Raw genomic sequence first — 18,308 nt, 5'->3', positions numbered from 1 at the left:
ATGTCAGACTCCATCCTCAGCAGGAAGTCTGCCTGAGGTTTCTCTCTCTCCCTTTCCTTCCACTTGTGCTTGTACACGCTCTTTCCCTCTCTCTCTCTCTCTATTAAATAAATAAATACGTAGATATTTTTAATAAAAATCCAGTAAGAAGTGGCGCCTGGGTGGCTCAGTGGGTTAAAGCCTCTGTCTTCGGCTCGGGTCATGATCCCAGAGCCCTGGGATCGAGCCCCGCACCAGGCTCTCTGCTCAGTGGGAAGCCTGCTTCTCTTCCTCTCTCTTTGCCTGCCTCTCTGCCTACTGTGATTGATCTCTGTCTGTTAAATAAATGAATAGAAAAAAAATCCATTAAGAAGGGACCAAAATTAAAAGGCCCTTCCATATGAAGGCAAAAAGACGGGACAAGAGCATCAGCAGGTCAGCATCCAAACAGACGGCCAGCGCCCACCAGGAAACCACCAGGATGAATAAGGTCAAGGAACTCTCACAGTCCCAGCAAGGCAGGCAGGAAACTAAGGACCAGAACAATAGGGCAATCAGTCCCTCCAGGCAGCAAGGATAAGGCAGTCCCCAGGCTGACCCAGGCCAGCCGCATGAAGGGCAGGCTCAGGGCACAGGCCTTGGCAATGGACCCAACCTGGGGCTCAACCAGAGCCTTTATAGCCCATGGTTGGGGTGGGAGCCAATCCAGCCTGGAGCCCAGGTGGAAGGAAGCAGCCTATTGGGCTGCTGAACCCTTTGTCAGCTTTCTGTCTAAGTGTGTTTTCAAGGGCTCACCCAGTTTGCCATTCTCTTTGTTCTCAGCCACTTACAAATAGGTGCTCTAATTAAGGCTTTCTGATGTGGCCGTGATTGCCTTGTAAAGCTGTTGGGCTGTTTTCTGCTTACTAAGAATGGTACTGCCCAGCCCATGCACACCGTCTCTCTGCAAGGCTCTGAGGATCCGAGACCAGTCACCTGGTTAGTATGGGGTGAAGGGGGGGCATCTCCCCCTCCAGGCACCCACCCACTGAATCCTCCCAATAGCTCAGCAAGGCATGGTTTGCCATGCATAGAGTACAGGTAGGGAAAATGAGGAAACAAGACTTGCCCAAGGTCACAAAGCTGGTCAGTGGCAGAGCCGGGCTTCAAACCACACCTTTTTATCTCTAGAGTCTCCACTAGCATCATCTCCCATCAGGACAGGGCCCTGGGTATGCTCACAGCATCCCTAACCCAAGGAAGGGGCCATGTCTACACAGAAACCCTCAGTGAAGCATGCAATTTGATACTGCACCCATTGGGTTGTGACACGTGAGCAAGGACAGAGGGCAGAGGGCAATGACCAGCAGGGTAACAGAGAAATGCTTCTTGAAGATTCACCACCTTTCATCCCTCGGCGTTTTACCAAGAAATAAATCCCATGTGATCTTTGGACAACCCATTGGAAACTTCCAGGTGCTCACCAGTCCCAGCTGAGACAAGAGGAGAGAAAGAGTTGGTTCTTTCTTGGCTGGCTGGCAGCTATGTGACCCAGGAAACACTCAGCCATGCCTCCCACAGAAACACTCCAAAATCCCACCAGCTGCTCAGCAGGAATCAGCCCCTCCCTCGCCTGCCGACCTTGCGTTCTTGGGTGTCGCTCACCCCAGATGTCCCTATCCCACAGCCCATACCCACAGAGTTCCCACTCCACACATAAGAGTGTGTGAAAATTTATTCACAGGGTCCAAGTGGAGGGGCCGGAAATGTCCCCTGCCCTCCCAGAAAGGACGGGCCCTCTCTCACCCTGGGATGGAAGTGGCTCACTCACCCTGAGAGGAGTAAAGAGGGCAAAAGGTGAGGCCCAGGGAGGGTGCATGGAGGGCTATTTTTAGCCCAGACTGGGTCAGCATCTGCTTGTGGCTGGTTAGTAAACAGCGCCATCAAAGGAGTCATCCTTAAGTACAAAGGCAGTCAAGAGACTTGTTCTTGGAAGGAAGGGTTTACAGGCTCAGCTCCACAGGTTCGAGGCACCTCCTAACTAGATCCCACTGTCTACCTCCCGCAGCCATCCCTGGTCCTAGTCCAAAAGGAGGAGGGGGAAAATCACAACAGCTTGGCTGTGGGAACGACCATATGAGCTCCCCACCTCCTCTCACAGCGTGGATCCTCAGAGTGGAAGAAGCAATGTCATTTCAAAAACCTCCCTCCCCTCATGGTCAGCACCTCTCATCCTTCCTGGTGGGTGCGTACACACCAGTATTCATCATTCAGTTTCCCCGTTGGGACACTAAAGGATGGCACATCCCCATATCAGATCCCAACTCAGCCTAGGCATCTTGGGACCTTTTCTCCACCTGTGGCTTCTCCCCCTTGCCCAGTGACCAAATTTTGGCAACCCTTTGTGCACACTACCCTCTCCTAACCTCCAAACACCTCAGGTCTCCACTGGATTTGCAGAACCCAGCAATGCACAGTTGGGATGTGGTAAGAATTTTCAGAATGAATGAGAAAACACATGATTACATAAACTAGCCTCCAAATCAGAGCCAGACTCCTTTCTTGTCTCCTCCCAACCCTATCCACAGCCTACCCCAGTCCAGCTTCAACCCACCTCCGAGCAGTCTTCCCTGATTCATCTCTGTAGCTCTGGGTTATTCCACACTCCTGACCCTCCCCCCGAAGTCTCCAGCAATGAGGCCCAGAACTCTGGAGAATAGCCCAGGTTCTCTCATGAACTCTCTGACTTAGTTTCTCCCATGTCCCATCTAGTGTCCCATAGCTTGTCTTCCTAGGAATACCCAAAGTGCAGAGACGATGCTCCCTCCCAATTCCTTACCCCCACTACCATCCCTGACTAGCCTCTGGGTAGGAACAGGCCAGGAAAGGCTGACATTGACAATGAGAAAGGGACATGCTTTAGAGAGACAGGGGAAGGCAGAGAAGCCTCCTAGAATAACAGATTGTTTGGGACACAGCTCACTGGTTGGGACCGGCAAGCCATCCACCCTGAGGCCAGGTCATGGGTCTGGGACCCATAACCCGGGGATGCCCCTTCCAGAAAAGGATTCCGAGAGTAGGCTCCACCCCAGGTCGCTGCACCCATTCCCAGTAGTGAGTGCGTGGAGCCCAACCGATGCTTCCAGGACCCCTTCCCTTTCTCCGCTTCCAGCAGCAATGGGAAGGGGAGAGGCAATGAGGAAGCTTGTTAATAGCTTTGAAGATGAAACAGGCCTGTGGCTGCAGATTGTTGACACAGCTACCCTGAAGAGGCAAGCTGGGTTGGCTCTTAAGAGGCCGGGATGATGCCAAGCCAATAAAATGCAGCTATTGTCACTCTGCTGTGCCTTTTAATGCCAGCTGCCCCTGCTGCATAAAAGGACCTGCCACAGCTCAGGGAGCACAAGCTTCCGACTCCGTCCTCGGCCAGCTTCTCCACTGTCCAGACACCTTCCTATCTCCAAAATGACCTGTGGCTTCAGCACTGTGGGCTGTGGATTCGGCCCCAGGAACTTCAGCTGCGCCTCAGCCTGCGGACCCCGGCCTGGCCGCTGCTGCATCACGGCCGCCCCCTACCGCGGAGTCTCCTGCTACCGTGGCCTCACTGGGGGCTTTGGCAGCCGCAGTGTCTGTGGGGGTTTCCGCGCTGGCTCCTGCGGCCGCAGCTTTGGCTACCGCTCCGGAGGTGTGTGTGGACCCAGCCCACCCTGCATCACCACGGTGTCTGTCAACGAGAGCCTTCTCACGCCCCTCAATCTGGAGATCGACCCCAATGCTCAGTGTGTGAAGCATGAGGAGAAGGAGCAGATCAAGTGCCTCAACAGCAGGTTTGCTGCCTTCATTGACAAGGTGAGTGCCCTTGATCACACCCTTCCTGAATTCCTTCCATGTTCAGGACTCAAGCTGGGCACTGAGGAGGGAGTCGGAGACCGGCATTTATTTGCCCACAGAAGCCCCTAGTCCATTCCAAAAGGAGAAGCAGCCATACCTCTAGGACAGAGACAGAAACAAGAATAGGATAAGGAGCTGCCAATCTGATAGGGAAGATAAAAAGGAAAACCCAGAAGCAGGAAGTAGAGGCAGAAACCTTACTGCAGAGAGCTAACATCTCTTCATGAACACAGGGCTGCCATGTGGGTATTCAATGCCTTTGAAGTCAAATAGATACTGACATGGGAAGGTGTTGCTCCCTATGTCAAGGGCAGGCCCATGAGTGTAACACTGGAACAATGCCACAGATCACACAGAGCTGTTTCTCTGCCAGATGGTTCCTTGGTTGCTGAGCAGCAGCCAGAGTGCTTGGTCCAAGTCTGGGCCTCAGGATCCAGGGATGAACAATAGCTACAGTCCCCACTCTCTGGGTCTTGTGAGGAGACAAGGTCTGGACACAGCATAAGCCCTCTGCATTTGGCAGTTTCTGGCTCATGTCTTCAGCCCTCTTCCCCCATTGGATTCAGTGGCAAGAGCACGAGGAGACAAGTGAGAAGACTTCAACTAGGAAGTGGCTCTGGGTCTGGCAAGGGCTCTCTCTCTCTCCAGAGCCAGCCTTGAAAGAAGTCACACTAGAGAGATACCTCACCAGGAAGGACCAAAAAAAGTCTGCAACTCCTAACAACATGAAACACCAAGGCTAGCATAGGAAAGGACTTACCAGGGTTGTGGTGAAGTTTCTAGACAAGGGGATCTGAATGAGGACACAGGTCAGCCAGGCCGGCCTTGTGGCAGGGAGAGGGGCGAGCAATTCTCCTGGGGCCCAATAGTCTCTCATCATTACAGTGAGAGACGAGCCCCCCGTGGGGCAGAGGCTCAGAGTTTGAGTCTTTGCTCTACCACTGTGAGCTCTCAGGCAGTCAGGTACCATCCCTAGGCCTTCAATTCCACATCTATAAAATGAAAGGGCTAGAGCACAGAGCATGCCTGCTAATATCCCAGGTGACTATTATTCTAATTGCATTATTGTTGTAAGGTTTTAATAATTGGCACAGACTTCATTTTTCACCTTTTGCACTCTGCCTTTCTAAAATGGCTGGCTTGCTCATTTGCACACTGACAATCACACCTGACTTGGTACAGTAGCTATCCAACTCGCGGGCGACCTTTTGTGCCAGGGCTCATTGAGCCTTCTTCGTGAGGCGAGCATTAACCTCCCACTTCACGAGGGAGTGACACGCTGTGCCCAAGGACATGTTATTAACAAGCAGCAGCAGAATCTGGACTCAGCATAGTTTAGCCCTTTCTGTGGCACCAAGTAATTGCCTAGAAAAGACTATAGCGAGTTCTCAGGAAGGACCTCCAGGGGACCCGATTAAGCCCTGGTATAGTTTTGACATAACACCTTCCAGGGAGGACTCTGGGTCCAAGAGTTGAAGACCTACAGGTCCTGGTGCTGGGACCACCACCATCCACCTGCCCCCGGCCCCCACCTCTTGCCTCTGATCCTGTAGGAAGAGATTCTAAGACTCTGCCTCTGTGCTGTAGGTGCGCTTCCTGGAGCAGCAAAACAAGCTGCTGGAGACCAAGTGGCAGTTCTACCAGAACCGCAAGTGCTGCGAGAGCAACCTGGAGCCCCTGTTCGAGGGCTACATCGAGACGCTGAGGCGGGAGGCCGAGTGCGTGGAGGCCGACAGCGGGAGGCTGGCATCGGAGCTCAACCACGTGCAGGAGGTGATGGAGGGCTACAAGAAGAAGTGAGTGCCAGAAGGTGCTGGCTCAGGAAAGTGCTTGAAGGAAGCTCCCAGGACAGGGTCGTGTCTGGGTCTGTGGCTGGGACTCTGCCTGGGGATGGGGAAGGACCTGCGGGTGGGTCCTGGCCCCTGGCGGATAGAGTCCGCCTTGCCTTCCCATCAGCAGATGAAGGGAATGATGTTCTCTCCATGCACCACACCCTTCTCTTGGGCTCCCAGAAAAATTACCACTCCTGGTCCCTTTGACTCTAGCCTTCAAAGTCCTGGACATTCTTCTCAAGTTTACTTCTTTACTCAACTCACAGTTTCTAAGTGCCCTACTGGGCACTAGCCAGGGACCAAGAAGGGCTAGTGATCCAGCGCCAAAGTGTAGATGCCATGCCTGTCCCTGGAGGGCTCCCAGTCCACTGGGAAGCAGGCATGGCCCAGTCACAGACACAGGCCATCAGTTTTAAAGTGTGACCCACATTGTGGAGGGTGCCCATAGGATCCTATAGGAAGCTGATGTCAAGGGGTAGCCAGCCTCCTTCAATAACACTCAGCCATGAACTTCCCAGGACGCCATACTCCCGGCTCTGGCTCTGAGCTGGCCTGTGCACGAAGCAGGAGGAAGTAGCAGACTTAACTCCTGTTGGCTGAGTCCAGAAAGGGAATGACAGAGAGGGAACCCCACCACCCATAGCAAAGCCAAGGGCAAGGGGCAAGGGGCAGAAGAAAGGAAAATGCAGACCAGAGTGCAAAATACAAGCACCTCCCACTCCCCTACCCTATGCACACACACATGCACACGCTGAACTTCCAGATCCTGCCTTCCCATCGGCACTGAGAAGCTCAGGGGTGATGTGAGAGTGGGTACTTCAGCATTCCCGGGTATCTCAGTAGGCCTGGACAGGCAGCCTGATTTGGTCCTGCTCCATTTCTTTTGGATGCAAGGGGACGAGCAGGGAGAGGGTCAAGCTCATTTGCATGCATGCTTCACGGCCAAGTTGAGAGAGGCTCAGGCACGGTCTTGTCCTTCCCACCTACTTCAGGTATGAAGAAGAGGTCGCACTTCGGGCCACAGCAGAGAACGAGTTTGTGGCTCTAAAGAAGGTGAGTGCCCGAGGCCCAGCCCCACCCTGAGTCCCTGGCCACCCCGACCTCACTGCCCCACCACACTCCAGCCAAGCTCTCACAATGTCCTGAGGACAGCAGGCCTCACAGCCCCTTGAACCCCACACAGGAGGTGGACTGCGCCTACCTCCGCAAGTCAGACCTGGAGGCCAACGCGGAGGCCCTGACTGAGGAGATTGACTTCCTGCGACGCCTATATGAGGAGGTGAGGGGGCTCGCGACCCTGGTGGGCATCCCCAACCCCCTGCCCAGGCCCCCATAGGCCTGCTGACATGGGGACCCAGGCTCGAGGATGGAGGATTGCAGGAGAGCAAGGAGAGGGAAGAAGGGAGGCAGAGGAATGGAGAACCGAAAAAAGCCAAGAGAATTCCATCCCCGAGACAGCTGTAGCTTGGGAGCGAAGCCCACACAAAGCATCACATAGCCTCAAACCGCTTTCTCTGGCAGCCAAAGACTTCCTTCCTGGTGTCTGGTCAGGAGAATGTGAAATGGACCTGATGCAGGTTCTGGGCCCCCAGGATGCACCCACAGCGAGCTGGTGGGGGGACGCAGCCCTAGGCTCACCTGGGCCTAAATATCCCAGAAGCAAGCATTTGAAAAATGCTTGTGTCTTCCTCTAGAAGGAATTTCGTACATAAAGTCACACAATTTCATCAGAGAATTATCTGCTCCACACCTGAGATTTCAGCTCCAAATGGGCTAAAGAGATTATAGGCATCAGCATGGGAATGTGAGGAAAAGCCCAGATAATGTGCTGTTTCTTCTTCCCCTGCTCTCACAGGAGATCCGCGTTCTCCACGCCCACATCTCAGACACCTCGGTCATCGTCAAGATGGACAACAGCCGGGACCTGAACATGGACTGCATTGTGGCCGAGATCAAGGCTCAGTACGACGACATCGCCAGCCGCAGCCGAGCTGAGGCCGAGTCCTGGTACCGCAGCAAGGTGAGGAGCCCAGCTCCCTCTTCCCAGGATCCCAGCAGGAGGGAGGCTAAAAGGGCTCTGATCTTTGTCTAGATGGGATGGACAGGGGAAGGACAGGCAGCTGTCAGGACAGGATAGCAGATGTGCAAGTTGTGGGAAGCAGTGGGATAACATGTCCTGAGTCTCAGGAGTATCTCTGCTTCCCCCCAGTGTGAGGAGATGAAGGCCACGGTGATCCGGCACGGGGAGACCCTGCGCCGCACCAAGGAGGAGATCAACGAGCTCAACCGCATGATCCAGAGGCTGACAGCTGAGGTTGAGAATGCCAAGTGCCAGGTAAGGGTCGCCTGGAGCCTCCCCAGGTCATACAGGCAGTGTGTGTCCCCAGTGGATCTCACCATTCATGCTCCAGGCCATCTGCACGACCAGCATCCCTGGTGGTGGTCCCTGGGAGAGACTCAGCTGATGAAAGGGAGAGGCCTGCTCTTGGGGTGTTCCCAGCTGGGGGAGGGCTGAGACAGGAAACGGACAGAGAGACCTGGGCCATAACCCACCTTGTTCTCCTCTGGGTCCCCAGAACACCAAGCTGGAGGCCGCAGTGACCCAGTCGGAACAGCAGGGCGAGACGGCTCTGAGCGATGCCCGCTGCAAGCTGGCGGAGCTGGAGGCCGCCCTACAGAAGGCCAAGCAGGACATGGCCTGCCTGGTCAAGGAGTACCAGGAGGTGATGAACTCCAAGCTGGGCCTGGACATCGAGATCGCCACCTACAGGCGGCTGCTGGAAGGCGAAGAACAGAGGTGGGGGCCCAACCCCGCAGCCCTAGGAATTATACTTGCATAGATTTGCCCACTTTTGATTCTTCCATATCCTAGTCAGTCCTCAGAACTGACCCCAAGCTAGACTCTGGGATCTTGGAATCCCAGATCTCAAAAGACTGGAACTTGGACTTAGTATACAGAGGAAAAAAATGAAGGTCAGTGTCACTGTGAGGTCTAGAGTTGCAGAGAACCCAGGTCCTTGCTAGGATAGAACCTGGACACCCATTCTCTCAGTTTAGAACATCCTCAAGTCATTCCATCCCCAAGGCTTGCAAGATACACTCCCTTCCTGGTTTCTAGGAGGTCACCTTGCCCAAAGATAGAGTTGCTAACCAAACTGTGACCTGGCCTCGTGTGACTACCCAAAAGAACCTTCCCCTTCCTAAAGCTGAACCTATCCAAGTATGCCACGTATGGCTGTTCAGGCTGGACACTGCACAAAGGCAGCCGCCTGAAGAGCAAATAAGAGGTGAAATCCAGTCCACAGTCTGCTTGCCAAATAGGGTGGCCTGGCATTGCTGCAATTGCCAGACAGGTACTTTTTAAAGTTATACAAAGGCATAAATATAGGCCAGAAATACACCTGAGATGATCCATTCCAGCATAGAGGAAATCTGAGAATCTCATTCTGACTTCTTATCTTTTCCCCTTTCTTACCTTTTTCCCCACTCAGGCTGTGTGAAGGTGTTGGAGCTGTGAATGTCTGTAAGTATCTTGAGCCCTAAAAAGCAAAATTTTATGTTGGGCAACAAGAATTTTCGGCTATGAGTGTATGGAAACACTGTGTGTGTGGAGTGGGGCGGGGTGGGGGCAATAATTCCTCCAGTAAATGGGAGTAGGTTGGTCATGCAGCAGGAGAGACTGAGTTTAGCTCTCTGGAACAACTGGACAGCATAAAGGGGGTTAGAAGAGGAGAAAGAATAACAGATCTCTCCAGGAAGGACCCTGGGCTGTCAGGCTGAGGCAGCGAAAGAGGAAGGGGCTTGCCCAAGGTCTAGCCTGAGAACCCAGGGTTCCTGGCTTTCAGGCTATGGTTCCTTCATGCCTTCAGAACTACAGCTGAAGGCCCTTTGTGTCCTTTCCCAGAGGCTTACGCGGGGCAGGGAGGCCCAAGGAAGGAGCCCGAATGGGGCGGCCAGCAGCCAGCCCTCCTGACTCTGCCCTTGTTTCTACAGGTGTCAGCAGCTCCCGCGGCGGGGTCGTCTGCGGGGACCTCTGCGTGTCCGGCTCCCGGCCTGTGACCGGCAGTGCGTGCAGCGCCCCCTGCAGTGGGAACCTGGCGGTGAGCACGGGCATGTGCGCCCCTTGCGGCCCGCTCAACACCACCTGTGGAGGGGGTTCCTGCGGCCTGGGGAGGTGTTAGGCAGCCCCAAGAGAGAGCCAGAGAAGCCCCTTCTGCCTGCCAGACGCGCCACCGTCCCCACCTCCAGCTGAGAACAGCGGTGCCTCGGTAGCTCTTGCCCTCGTGTTCTGAGAATACACCATACGCGGCTCATTCCCATCAGCCCCTCCTCGGCTCCTCTCGTCCTACTGGAAGCGGCTGCTGCCTGGGACTGGACCCTCCCCTTCCTCTGTGTTGGCCTCTGGCTCCTCCCACGGAGAAGGGCCTTCCTTCCCCCCAAAGGGGCGCTGCTGGATGCCTCCCCCGCCTCTCTGGTCTTTTGTCTCCTGTTTTCCCAATAAACTGGGGGATCCGCTTTCTGTGCCATAATGCTTGCTTTCTTGGAATGAGCCCGTGTCCCCCGACAGCTGAGCACCAGCAGCCCAGCGAGATGAACCAAGGACTGGGAGGGTTCTGGCCGTCTCAGCCTGGACACCTGCAGGGCCCATCCCCACATAGTGCCATCATCACCTGGCGCAGCAGTGCTGACCACGCTCATGGTGCCTGGCACCTGAGTCATGCCTGCCAGTCTGAGGTCGTCTGGGACTTATTCCTCTGACTGGTTCTGAAGGGACCCAAAGGAGGTCGCGGGGTCTTCTGGAAGGCAGTGTGTGCATGTGTGTGTGGTTTTAGCCTCCCTCCCTCACACGTACACCCCATTTTCTCAGCACAGCTTCCCTTTGTCCCCTCCCCACCACCATCGTGGACCACAGTAGCAACTGCCAAAAGCTCCCACAGCCCCCTCAGGGAGGCACCCTGTGTCAGTCTGGACCCCACCCCATCCCCTGCCCACTGCTACCCATCAAACAAGGGGGAATAAGATCCCTGACACCCACCTCTTGCCCATCCTTCTGCCCCCCATAGGCTCACTTGGGACAGCCTACTCGAAAGCCCTGTAGCAGGTAAAAGGATACCCTCTACTCGCTTTCTCAGGTCCCCCACCGCACTGTCCTCATCCTCAGACACCGCAGAGCTTCAATCCCAGGGCTGGAAAGGCTTCCCTGGCTCCCTGTATGGCCTGAGCTCTCCTGTGCAGTTAACTCCCTTCTCACTGACCCTCTTCTCCTCTCCCTCTGCCCCAGCCCTACTCAACCCCCATGCTGACCCCCCATCCTCCAGGCCCTGCTGCTTCCCACCTATCTCCCCAAGCCATCGTAGGAGGATCTGCTACCTTCCCTCACTTCTTCCTAGAATCTCTAGGAAGTTCTCAGCTTCTTGCCCTCACCCAAGCCCCCTTGGCTCTCTGTGACCCTCTGTCCCTCCCCATTCCTGAGCCCTGAGTCTTGGGCCTTCCACAGCCTTGTTCTGCTTTGTTTGGCCTTGTTCTGGATTCTCAGCTGCTCCCAGGCCATCCTGCTCCCCGGCTTATTTCCCTCACCCAGGCAACCTTGCCCTTGAACGTTCAAGTGCCTTGAGGCCCTTCTCTCACCTCTCTGCACACACCGCCCAGGCAATGACATCAGTCTCTGGCCTTCGGTTTCCACCATGGTTAATGACCTTCCTGGTTAAAACCATCCAACCACACTTTCGAGTCCTGATGACAGTCGGGATGCTTGACCTCACCCCTCAGCTTCAGAACCACTTGCCCCAGTTCCTACGCAGCATCCCCACTTGGCCATCCTGGAGACTCCTCTAATCCAACAGACTTTCCTGTTGAACTCACCATCGCACGTTCTCTCCACCTGAGCCTCCTCTTTGTCCCCTGGCAAGATCATCACCCAGTTCCATGGTCTCCCCATGCCTGCACCCTGACCCTCAACACTAATGCTTTCCTTTTCTACCTCCTTAGTACCCCTCTAATCCAACTCTTTCCTCTTTCTCTGCAGTCACCACCCACATCCCGGCCACCACTGTCTTGCCTGGAGAGCTGTTCTTCTCCCCTTCCAACCCACACAACATGGCAGCCGGAAGTCTTTAAAAGAGCCAAATCTGACCTTTCAGCAGGTCCCCACTGCCCTCAGAATGAAGCCCAGACTCTTGAATGTAGTGTTCCAGTCCCATATATCTGGCTCTGGCTGGTCTCTGTCTCTCCCCACTCCCCACTCTCTCCACGATCCTCCCCACCTCCGTCTCAAGGCTCCCTGAATGCATGTCCAAGGAGGGCTGGCCCAGGGGCTCCACACCTTTCCATCCTGACCTACTTGGGCAGTGACTCTGAGCTTGGCTCCAGAATTGCCACGGTCCCTGCCAGCCTTAGGAGGTCATCCAGGTGCCACCAGGGGACCCCGGGGAGATTCCATGCCTCTGTACGTGGTACACCTTCCTTCCACCCTACCAGCTTGAGGCCCCAGGCAGGACTGAGGCTGCATACTCTCCAACTATTAGATCCTCGTTTCTGAGTCCCTGAGCCCCACCTGCTCAGCCTCCACAGCCGCCTCTCCATCAACAAGAGGTGCAGCCACCAAGAGGTCTGGGCCTCGGTACTAGGAGTAAAGGAGAAGCATGGTTGGAGGATTCTTAACCAGGGCTAGCTGGTTATCTTCCAAAGGAAGTAATACTGAAGCTGAGGCCTAAAGTAATATCAGGAGTTGATTTATTCAACCAGCAAATAATTATTGAGCCTCTGACCTGTATCAGGTACTGGTATATAAGCCTGGGTTCATATAAGTGAAGGAAATAATCACAGATGCCTGTCCTACAGGACATTTATATTTTATAGCAAAAAAAAAAATAACATAACTAAGGAGCTAACAAGGAGGAAGAGATGTGCTCTGGACAAGGGGAAGAGCATATGAAGAGGTGGGTTGGAGTAGGAGCATAGAAACCTCCAGGAACTCTGTTAAGTCCTAAGGCTGGCGGGGAGGTGGGGGACTGCTCTCCAGTGTCCTCGAGAAGCTTAAGATGAGCCCTTCCTGACTATACTCTCCTACCCCCAACCCCAACTCGGGTTGCTTTCTGCACCCGTAGTCAGGCAGTCTTCATTCCTGCTTCCTTCCAGGCACTTTCCCCAGCATCTTGCGGAGGTAGACGGTCTGGCCCAATTTCAGGCTCCAGGGAGAGCCACGTGCCTCCTCTCTAGAAGGTTCCCATTGATTGCGAGGAACATGAGTGATCTGGATGTCAGATCCCCATGGGCCAACAAGCCTGAGGCAAGGTAGGTATGGGTCATGACCATCCCCAGAGTAACAGTCCCTCACCATCTGCCCAGCACTGCCTGGCAGCAGTTTCAGTTATTATCGCAAAACATGGAGAAACTGGACTTCCCAAAGCTGCAGGGCCTCGACCACGCACTTTTGGTGACCAAACCAGGACAAGAACCCAAAAGTCCAGACTTTCAATACCCAGCCTTTTACTAACCACCCCCTACCCCCTCCCAGCTATTTCGACCCTTGGAATGCTGTGCGGTTATGATACCACAGTCATAGTAGTAACAATCAGAATAGCAGCTTTGGAGTATGAGTTATGTGCCACACTATAAACTTTTATCTGTGGGTCTCATTTGATGCTCCTGTGGTAGCTGTCTTCAGATGCGGTCCCCAGCCATCCCTGTCTGTACGTGCCACTCTTCACCTCCGAGATGAAGCCCATTTCCCCTGGGTCTGGGCCGTCCTGCAACTGCTTTGACCAATAGGATGTGGTAGAAGTGACATTGCTGGGATTCTGCACCCGGCCTTAGGAGGACTGGCAGCACATGGAGAGAACAGAGTCTCCTGGCCTTCAGCCCCAGCTGAGCTCTCAGCCAGTGGCCAACACCAAATGCCCCCCAGGAGAGCGAAGCCATTGTGGACCTACGGGAGTCGCAGCCAATAACATGAAGCAGAAGAACCATCCCTCCAAACTACACGATCGAGAAAAATAGTGTTGTTTGAAGCCGCTAAGTTTTGGGCTAATGTTTGTATGGCAACAAACTAGTGTAGAAATCAGTACCTAGAAATAACCGCTACTGTAAGCAAACCTAAAACCTGTGACATCGTGAAACCATGCCCCCCAGAGTTCACGAGATTGAAACACACCAGAAATGTAAAGCCTGTTTTTCAGAGAAAATCTCCCTAATCAGCTACTGTGTCTTTACAGACCTTACTGACAAATCTACTAGCTGTCCTTACAGAAACCTGGTCAACAGATATGTTTCCAGCCCAGAAACAAAGCAGGAGGTGCCTTCCTTGCAGGAGACAAGGAGCCCACCCAGTATGAACCGGCTGGCAAGGCAAGCCCATAGACCCTCCTCCTTGTCCCAAGATAACTGCTTAACGCTTAATGGGGGGGGCAGAATTTTGCCTTCTTTGGATATTAAGTGTCCGCCCCAAAGTGAACATAGTATGTTTGTTATGAATATGTTTGCTTAGTGCACATGCGCCACCTGTTTTCCTGAATGCTTGTAAGTTTCCCGCCCTTTTCATTAAGATATTTATAATATCAACTCCTGTGATTGTAAACAAACTTGTTCTCTCCCCTTAGAAAAGGGGGATTGGAGACTTACCATCCTGTCTCCTCATTTGGCTGCCTCTCGAATAAACCTTTTCCTTGCTACGTACTCGATGTCTCAAATGATCAGCTTGGCTGCACGTCGGGCAAACAACTTGGATTTGGTTACAACTGATTTGGGGACAAGGCACCAAGCAGAGTCTAAACGTCCTCAAGGAAGCCATTAGTGAAGGCAGGAAGGACAATGAGGAAGTTATTAGTAGATGCTGTAAGTGGTGACCTGTATTATGTAGTGGTGACAAGTTTGGCAGGACTATAGCCTGTGGCGACAAGGAAGACAAAAAGGACATCTAATGGATTTGTGGACCTGGCTGAGGTATCCAGTTAGAAGGATGAAAATGCCACTGGCTTCTCCTAGCCGCTTATGATAAAATACAAGAGCAGAGAAAGGGACTAAGGAAGGAAATGTTCGGGTTTTTAGCACAATCCAGAAGAGATGGGGACTGTCTTTCCAGTCAGCAAAAGGTTCTCCAATTAAGAAATGGCCTCAGAGCAAAGATCAAACGCAAAGCACTGCTAGTAAACCATGCCCTCAAGTAAAAGTTGTATGAAGACCACGGCTGTTAGACCCTTTGCTGAGATCTCAGACTTAATTCAGAGTCTCTTAGACTCACTCAGCTGACCAAAGGTATTCTAAGAATCTTAAAGGCAACTTCACAGCTGCCTTTAAGCAGAGCTTCCAAGAATCTTCAGTGTTGTCCCAGAGCATAATGACTCACGGCCCAAGGGTGGGAGGAGCCTGTCCCAAAGATATTTATAGGGATAGCTTTTGTCTAACAAAGTCCATTATCATCTGATACACCAAAAACACTTTTAAAAGAATTATAGCAGTTCTCACTAAAAGGAATGGTTCAAAATGAAAATGTCCTCTGGGCCCCTGACCACCCACAAACAGGAAGCAGGCTAAGAAAACATGGGTTATTTATCACAAAAAAGAAATAACAACCTGGAAAACGGAACCAAGATCCCAAAGGATAGAGCCAAGAACAGAGGAGAACCACTTCTAGGGAGTAAAAGTGGGCCCCAAAGAAACACACCCTCTGCCTCGACCATGAGGAGAGTTAGCTGTGCCTGCCTGACTGTACTTGGAATTGCTTTGACTCAGTGACTTCTAAATGCTCCCAATTTTTCCTCCCACTGTGGGAGTGCCTGTTGTGGCTATCTTGTCCCTAACTTGTCATTGCATGACAGGTGTGTGGTGGACATAAAAACACAGGTCTTCTGGGTGAGGTAAACCATAATGGGTTTACCCATGGGGGAGCTGCAGAAAAGGAACCAGGTCCCAAGCCTTGTGCATACTTGGATCTGATCCAAATAGTGAGATCCTGAACTTCAAGCTGATATCATGAAGAGATGAAACTCTGAGGGGTTTTGGGAGGGGAGAGCTCATGTTCTTTGGCAGGGGACACATGAATTGTTGTGGCCAGCAAGGGCACCATTGGACCAACAATTCTTTCCTCTCTGTACATGAAGCCATCAAGAGAAGGAGCCCAATTCTCCTTCTCTGGAATCAGAGTTGGCCCTGTGACAGGTTTGGTCAGTAGAATATGGCAAAAGTGACCTTCTGAGGTCAGGCCTAAAGAGGACTGGCAAGTTCTGCCTCCTTCCTTCATTCTTCTTGGAATGTCCTGAAAAACCTGCCACCAGGTTGTTGAGGAAGTCCAAGCAGCCACGTGAGAGAGGCTCATATGGAAGATAACCAAGTCTCTGTTTGCCACTTATCAATTTATTATCTCTGACCTCCAGCTTTATATCCCTCATCGCATGCTCTGTGAAAATTTAGAGGGGCCCTTTAAATGTTTATCTGCTAACGCAATACTGAGTTTTGTCAGTAGAGGGAGGTGAAGAGGTATTGCAGGAGAAAGGGGCTTTCGCTCCTGGTTCCCCTGTCTTCTTGGCAGATTCCTGTAGCACCACGGTTCTCCAGAGCTCAGTTCTTGTATAGTGATCAGCACCATCCTGTGGCCAGCAGCCTCTGGTATCCTTCTTGGGTGGCTTTGAGGTGGTGACATGTATTCATGAGCATCTCTCCCTACCAGCATAGAAGGTAGAATACCAGCAAAGTTCAAAAGGGTAGATTACCAGCAAGTCCTACCAGTATAGTACTGTTATGTACTATGAGTCTTCAACAAAATCTGGACCTCCACCACAGGGTGTCCCCTTCCATGGATGCGCTTTCTCAGGACTGAGGGTAGGGACTGTCCCTTCTATCTGAAGCTCCTGGACGCTTTAGATTTCTTGCTTTTCACTAGTCAATCTCTCGTCACTCTAATCCCTTGTTATAATTAATAATTCTTTATATGAAACTTTACCTGTTCACTTTATTATCTCCTGATTAGACCCTGACTGGTATGCCCTGATCAGCAGCTCTAGCTGGTCTCCCATGTGAAACAAGCCTGTTTTGGACCTCACAGACACCCTAGCACCCCTACAACATCACAGAAAGTAGAGAAACTTCTCCCTAAGCCCACAGAATCATAACCAATGGAGAAAAACAGTTTTCCCTGCTATCCGAACATAGAGCATTCCTATGAAATATTTCATAAGCTGATATGCCATTAAGTGAAGAAGTGTTTACCATTAATTTATAAGGAAAAATTTTGTGAGCATCCCAGGCTCAAAAAATAGCCCCTCTTAGGCTTTTCTGCTACCTTAGGACACATCTTCCTAAGAGCACAGAAAATAAATGGGACACACAGACGCTCCCAGAGGCCCTTCAAAGCTCTGGCAGCTCCATGTTGAGATGCTGAGTGTAGTTCCCAGGGAAGGCGCTTGGAGGTGCCACTCTCACTGCTGGGCTGTGGGGTGTCTCTGTAACAGCGGGCTGCCAAACAGATGCTGACTGCTCTATTGGCTTTTCACCTCTTTTAGTAAAGGGAAAACCCTCTTTTGATTTCTTTCCATCAGTGAAAACGGGTACTACAGTCTATGTCTTTTGTAAAAACCAAAGTGGTGTAACGCACACTTTCTGCTACTAAGGTAGCAGAAAAGCCCAAGAGGGGCTATTTTTTGAGTCTGGGATGCTCACAAAATTTTTCCTGTATTTTTTCACCTGCTTTTTTTCACCTGTATTTTTTTTCACCTGTATTGTTTTAAGCCTCTAACTTTTGGAGTACTTTGGTACAAGCAATAAATATCTGACTACAACCTAGTAGGCACTGTTATTCCATTTACAGATGAAAAAGCTAAAGCTGAGTGAGGATTAGCTCCTTGCCCCATTACAGGGGAAGTGAATGGCTGACCCAGCATTCAAGCATAGGTTTGCAGTAACAGCACCATTTTAAATACATAATCTCACTTAGGAAGCCAGAAGGGACCTTAGGTTTTTTATCCAACTTCCTTCATCCCATACCCGAAGAAACTGAATCTCGACCAAGGAATGAGTTGGCCCTAAGTCACACATCTGAGAAATGGGAGAGTCCGGACTCTGAATTAGAAGCAGCGGACTCCTGACTCTAAGCCCAAGGCCCTTCCTCTCCCCAACATTGCTTGTCTCACACTCTTTCCTTCCATTCTCATCTTCACACCTTTCCTCATGCTTCTTCCCCTCCAGGTTTGACCCTGGGGGGGCAAAAATCACCCTGGTCCAGCCTGCCACAGTATATTTGGTCTTTTCTAGGGACATCTTTAATTGTCACAATTTGGGGCATCTGGTGGGCAGGGTCCCGTGATGCAGTTAGTGTCCTGTGATGCACGGGACAGCCCCCAACAAAGAAGGCGCCAGCCCAAAATATCAATGCTGTTGAAACTAAGACACCTTGGTCTAGAGATATCCATGACCACACAAGATCTCCTGCATCCGTGGGTCCTCTTTTGCTTTCCCAAGGCTGAGGTTTCTCAAGGCCAGCAGGACAACACCTACCACAGTGCTCCTAACTGGGGTGGTGGAGGGGGATGTTCCTGAGGAAATCTCTGGCAGGGACCCCCTATCACAGGATGGCTCCTGCATTTTCAAGACTCTGAGGCACCAAGCTTGATAAGCTACAATTAGTTTATTGGAAAC

The 18,308-nt window shown here is 52.1% G+C and overlaps 1 protein-coding gene across 1 annotated transcript; it reads left to right on the top strand.

The window, feature by feature from the left end:
• Nucleotides 1-3,384: 3,384 nt before the first annotated feature.
• On the top strand, nt 3,385-10,190 carry LOC116593798 (keratin, type II microfibrillar, component 7C). The gene is made up of 9 exons (XM_032348282.1): nt 3,385-3,807; nt 5,437-5,645; nt 6,674-6,734; nt 6,865-6,960; nt 7,537-7,701; nt 7,891-8,016; nt 8,258-8,478; nt 9,173-9,204; nt 9,675-10,190. Exons 1-9 carry the CDS (start codon nt 3,424-3,426, stop codon nt 9,860-9,862), a joined length of 1,482 nt encoding a protein of 493 aa, XP_032204173.1. The 5' UTR covers nt 3,385-3,423; the 3' UTR covers nt 9,863-10,190.
• The last annotated feature ends 8,118 nt before the right edge of the window (nt 10,191-18,308 follow it).

The sequence above is a fragment of the Mustela erminea genome, chromosome 6 (genome assembly GCF_009829155.1).
Source record: "Mustela erminea isolate mMusErm1 chromosome 6, mMusErm1.Pri, whole genome shotgun sequence".
Lineage (NCBI taxonomy): Eukaryota > Metazoa > Chordata > Mammalia > Carnivora > Mustelidae > Mustela > Mustela erminea.
The sequence above is the reverse complement of the archived record's forward strand: the minus strand, read 5'-3'. Positions and strand labels throughout refer to the sequence as shown.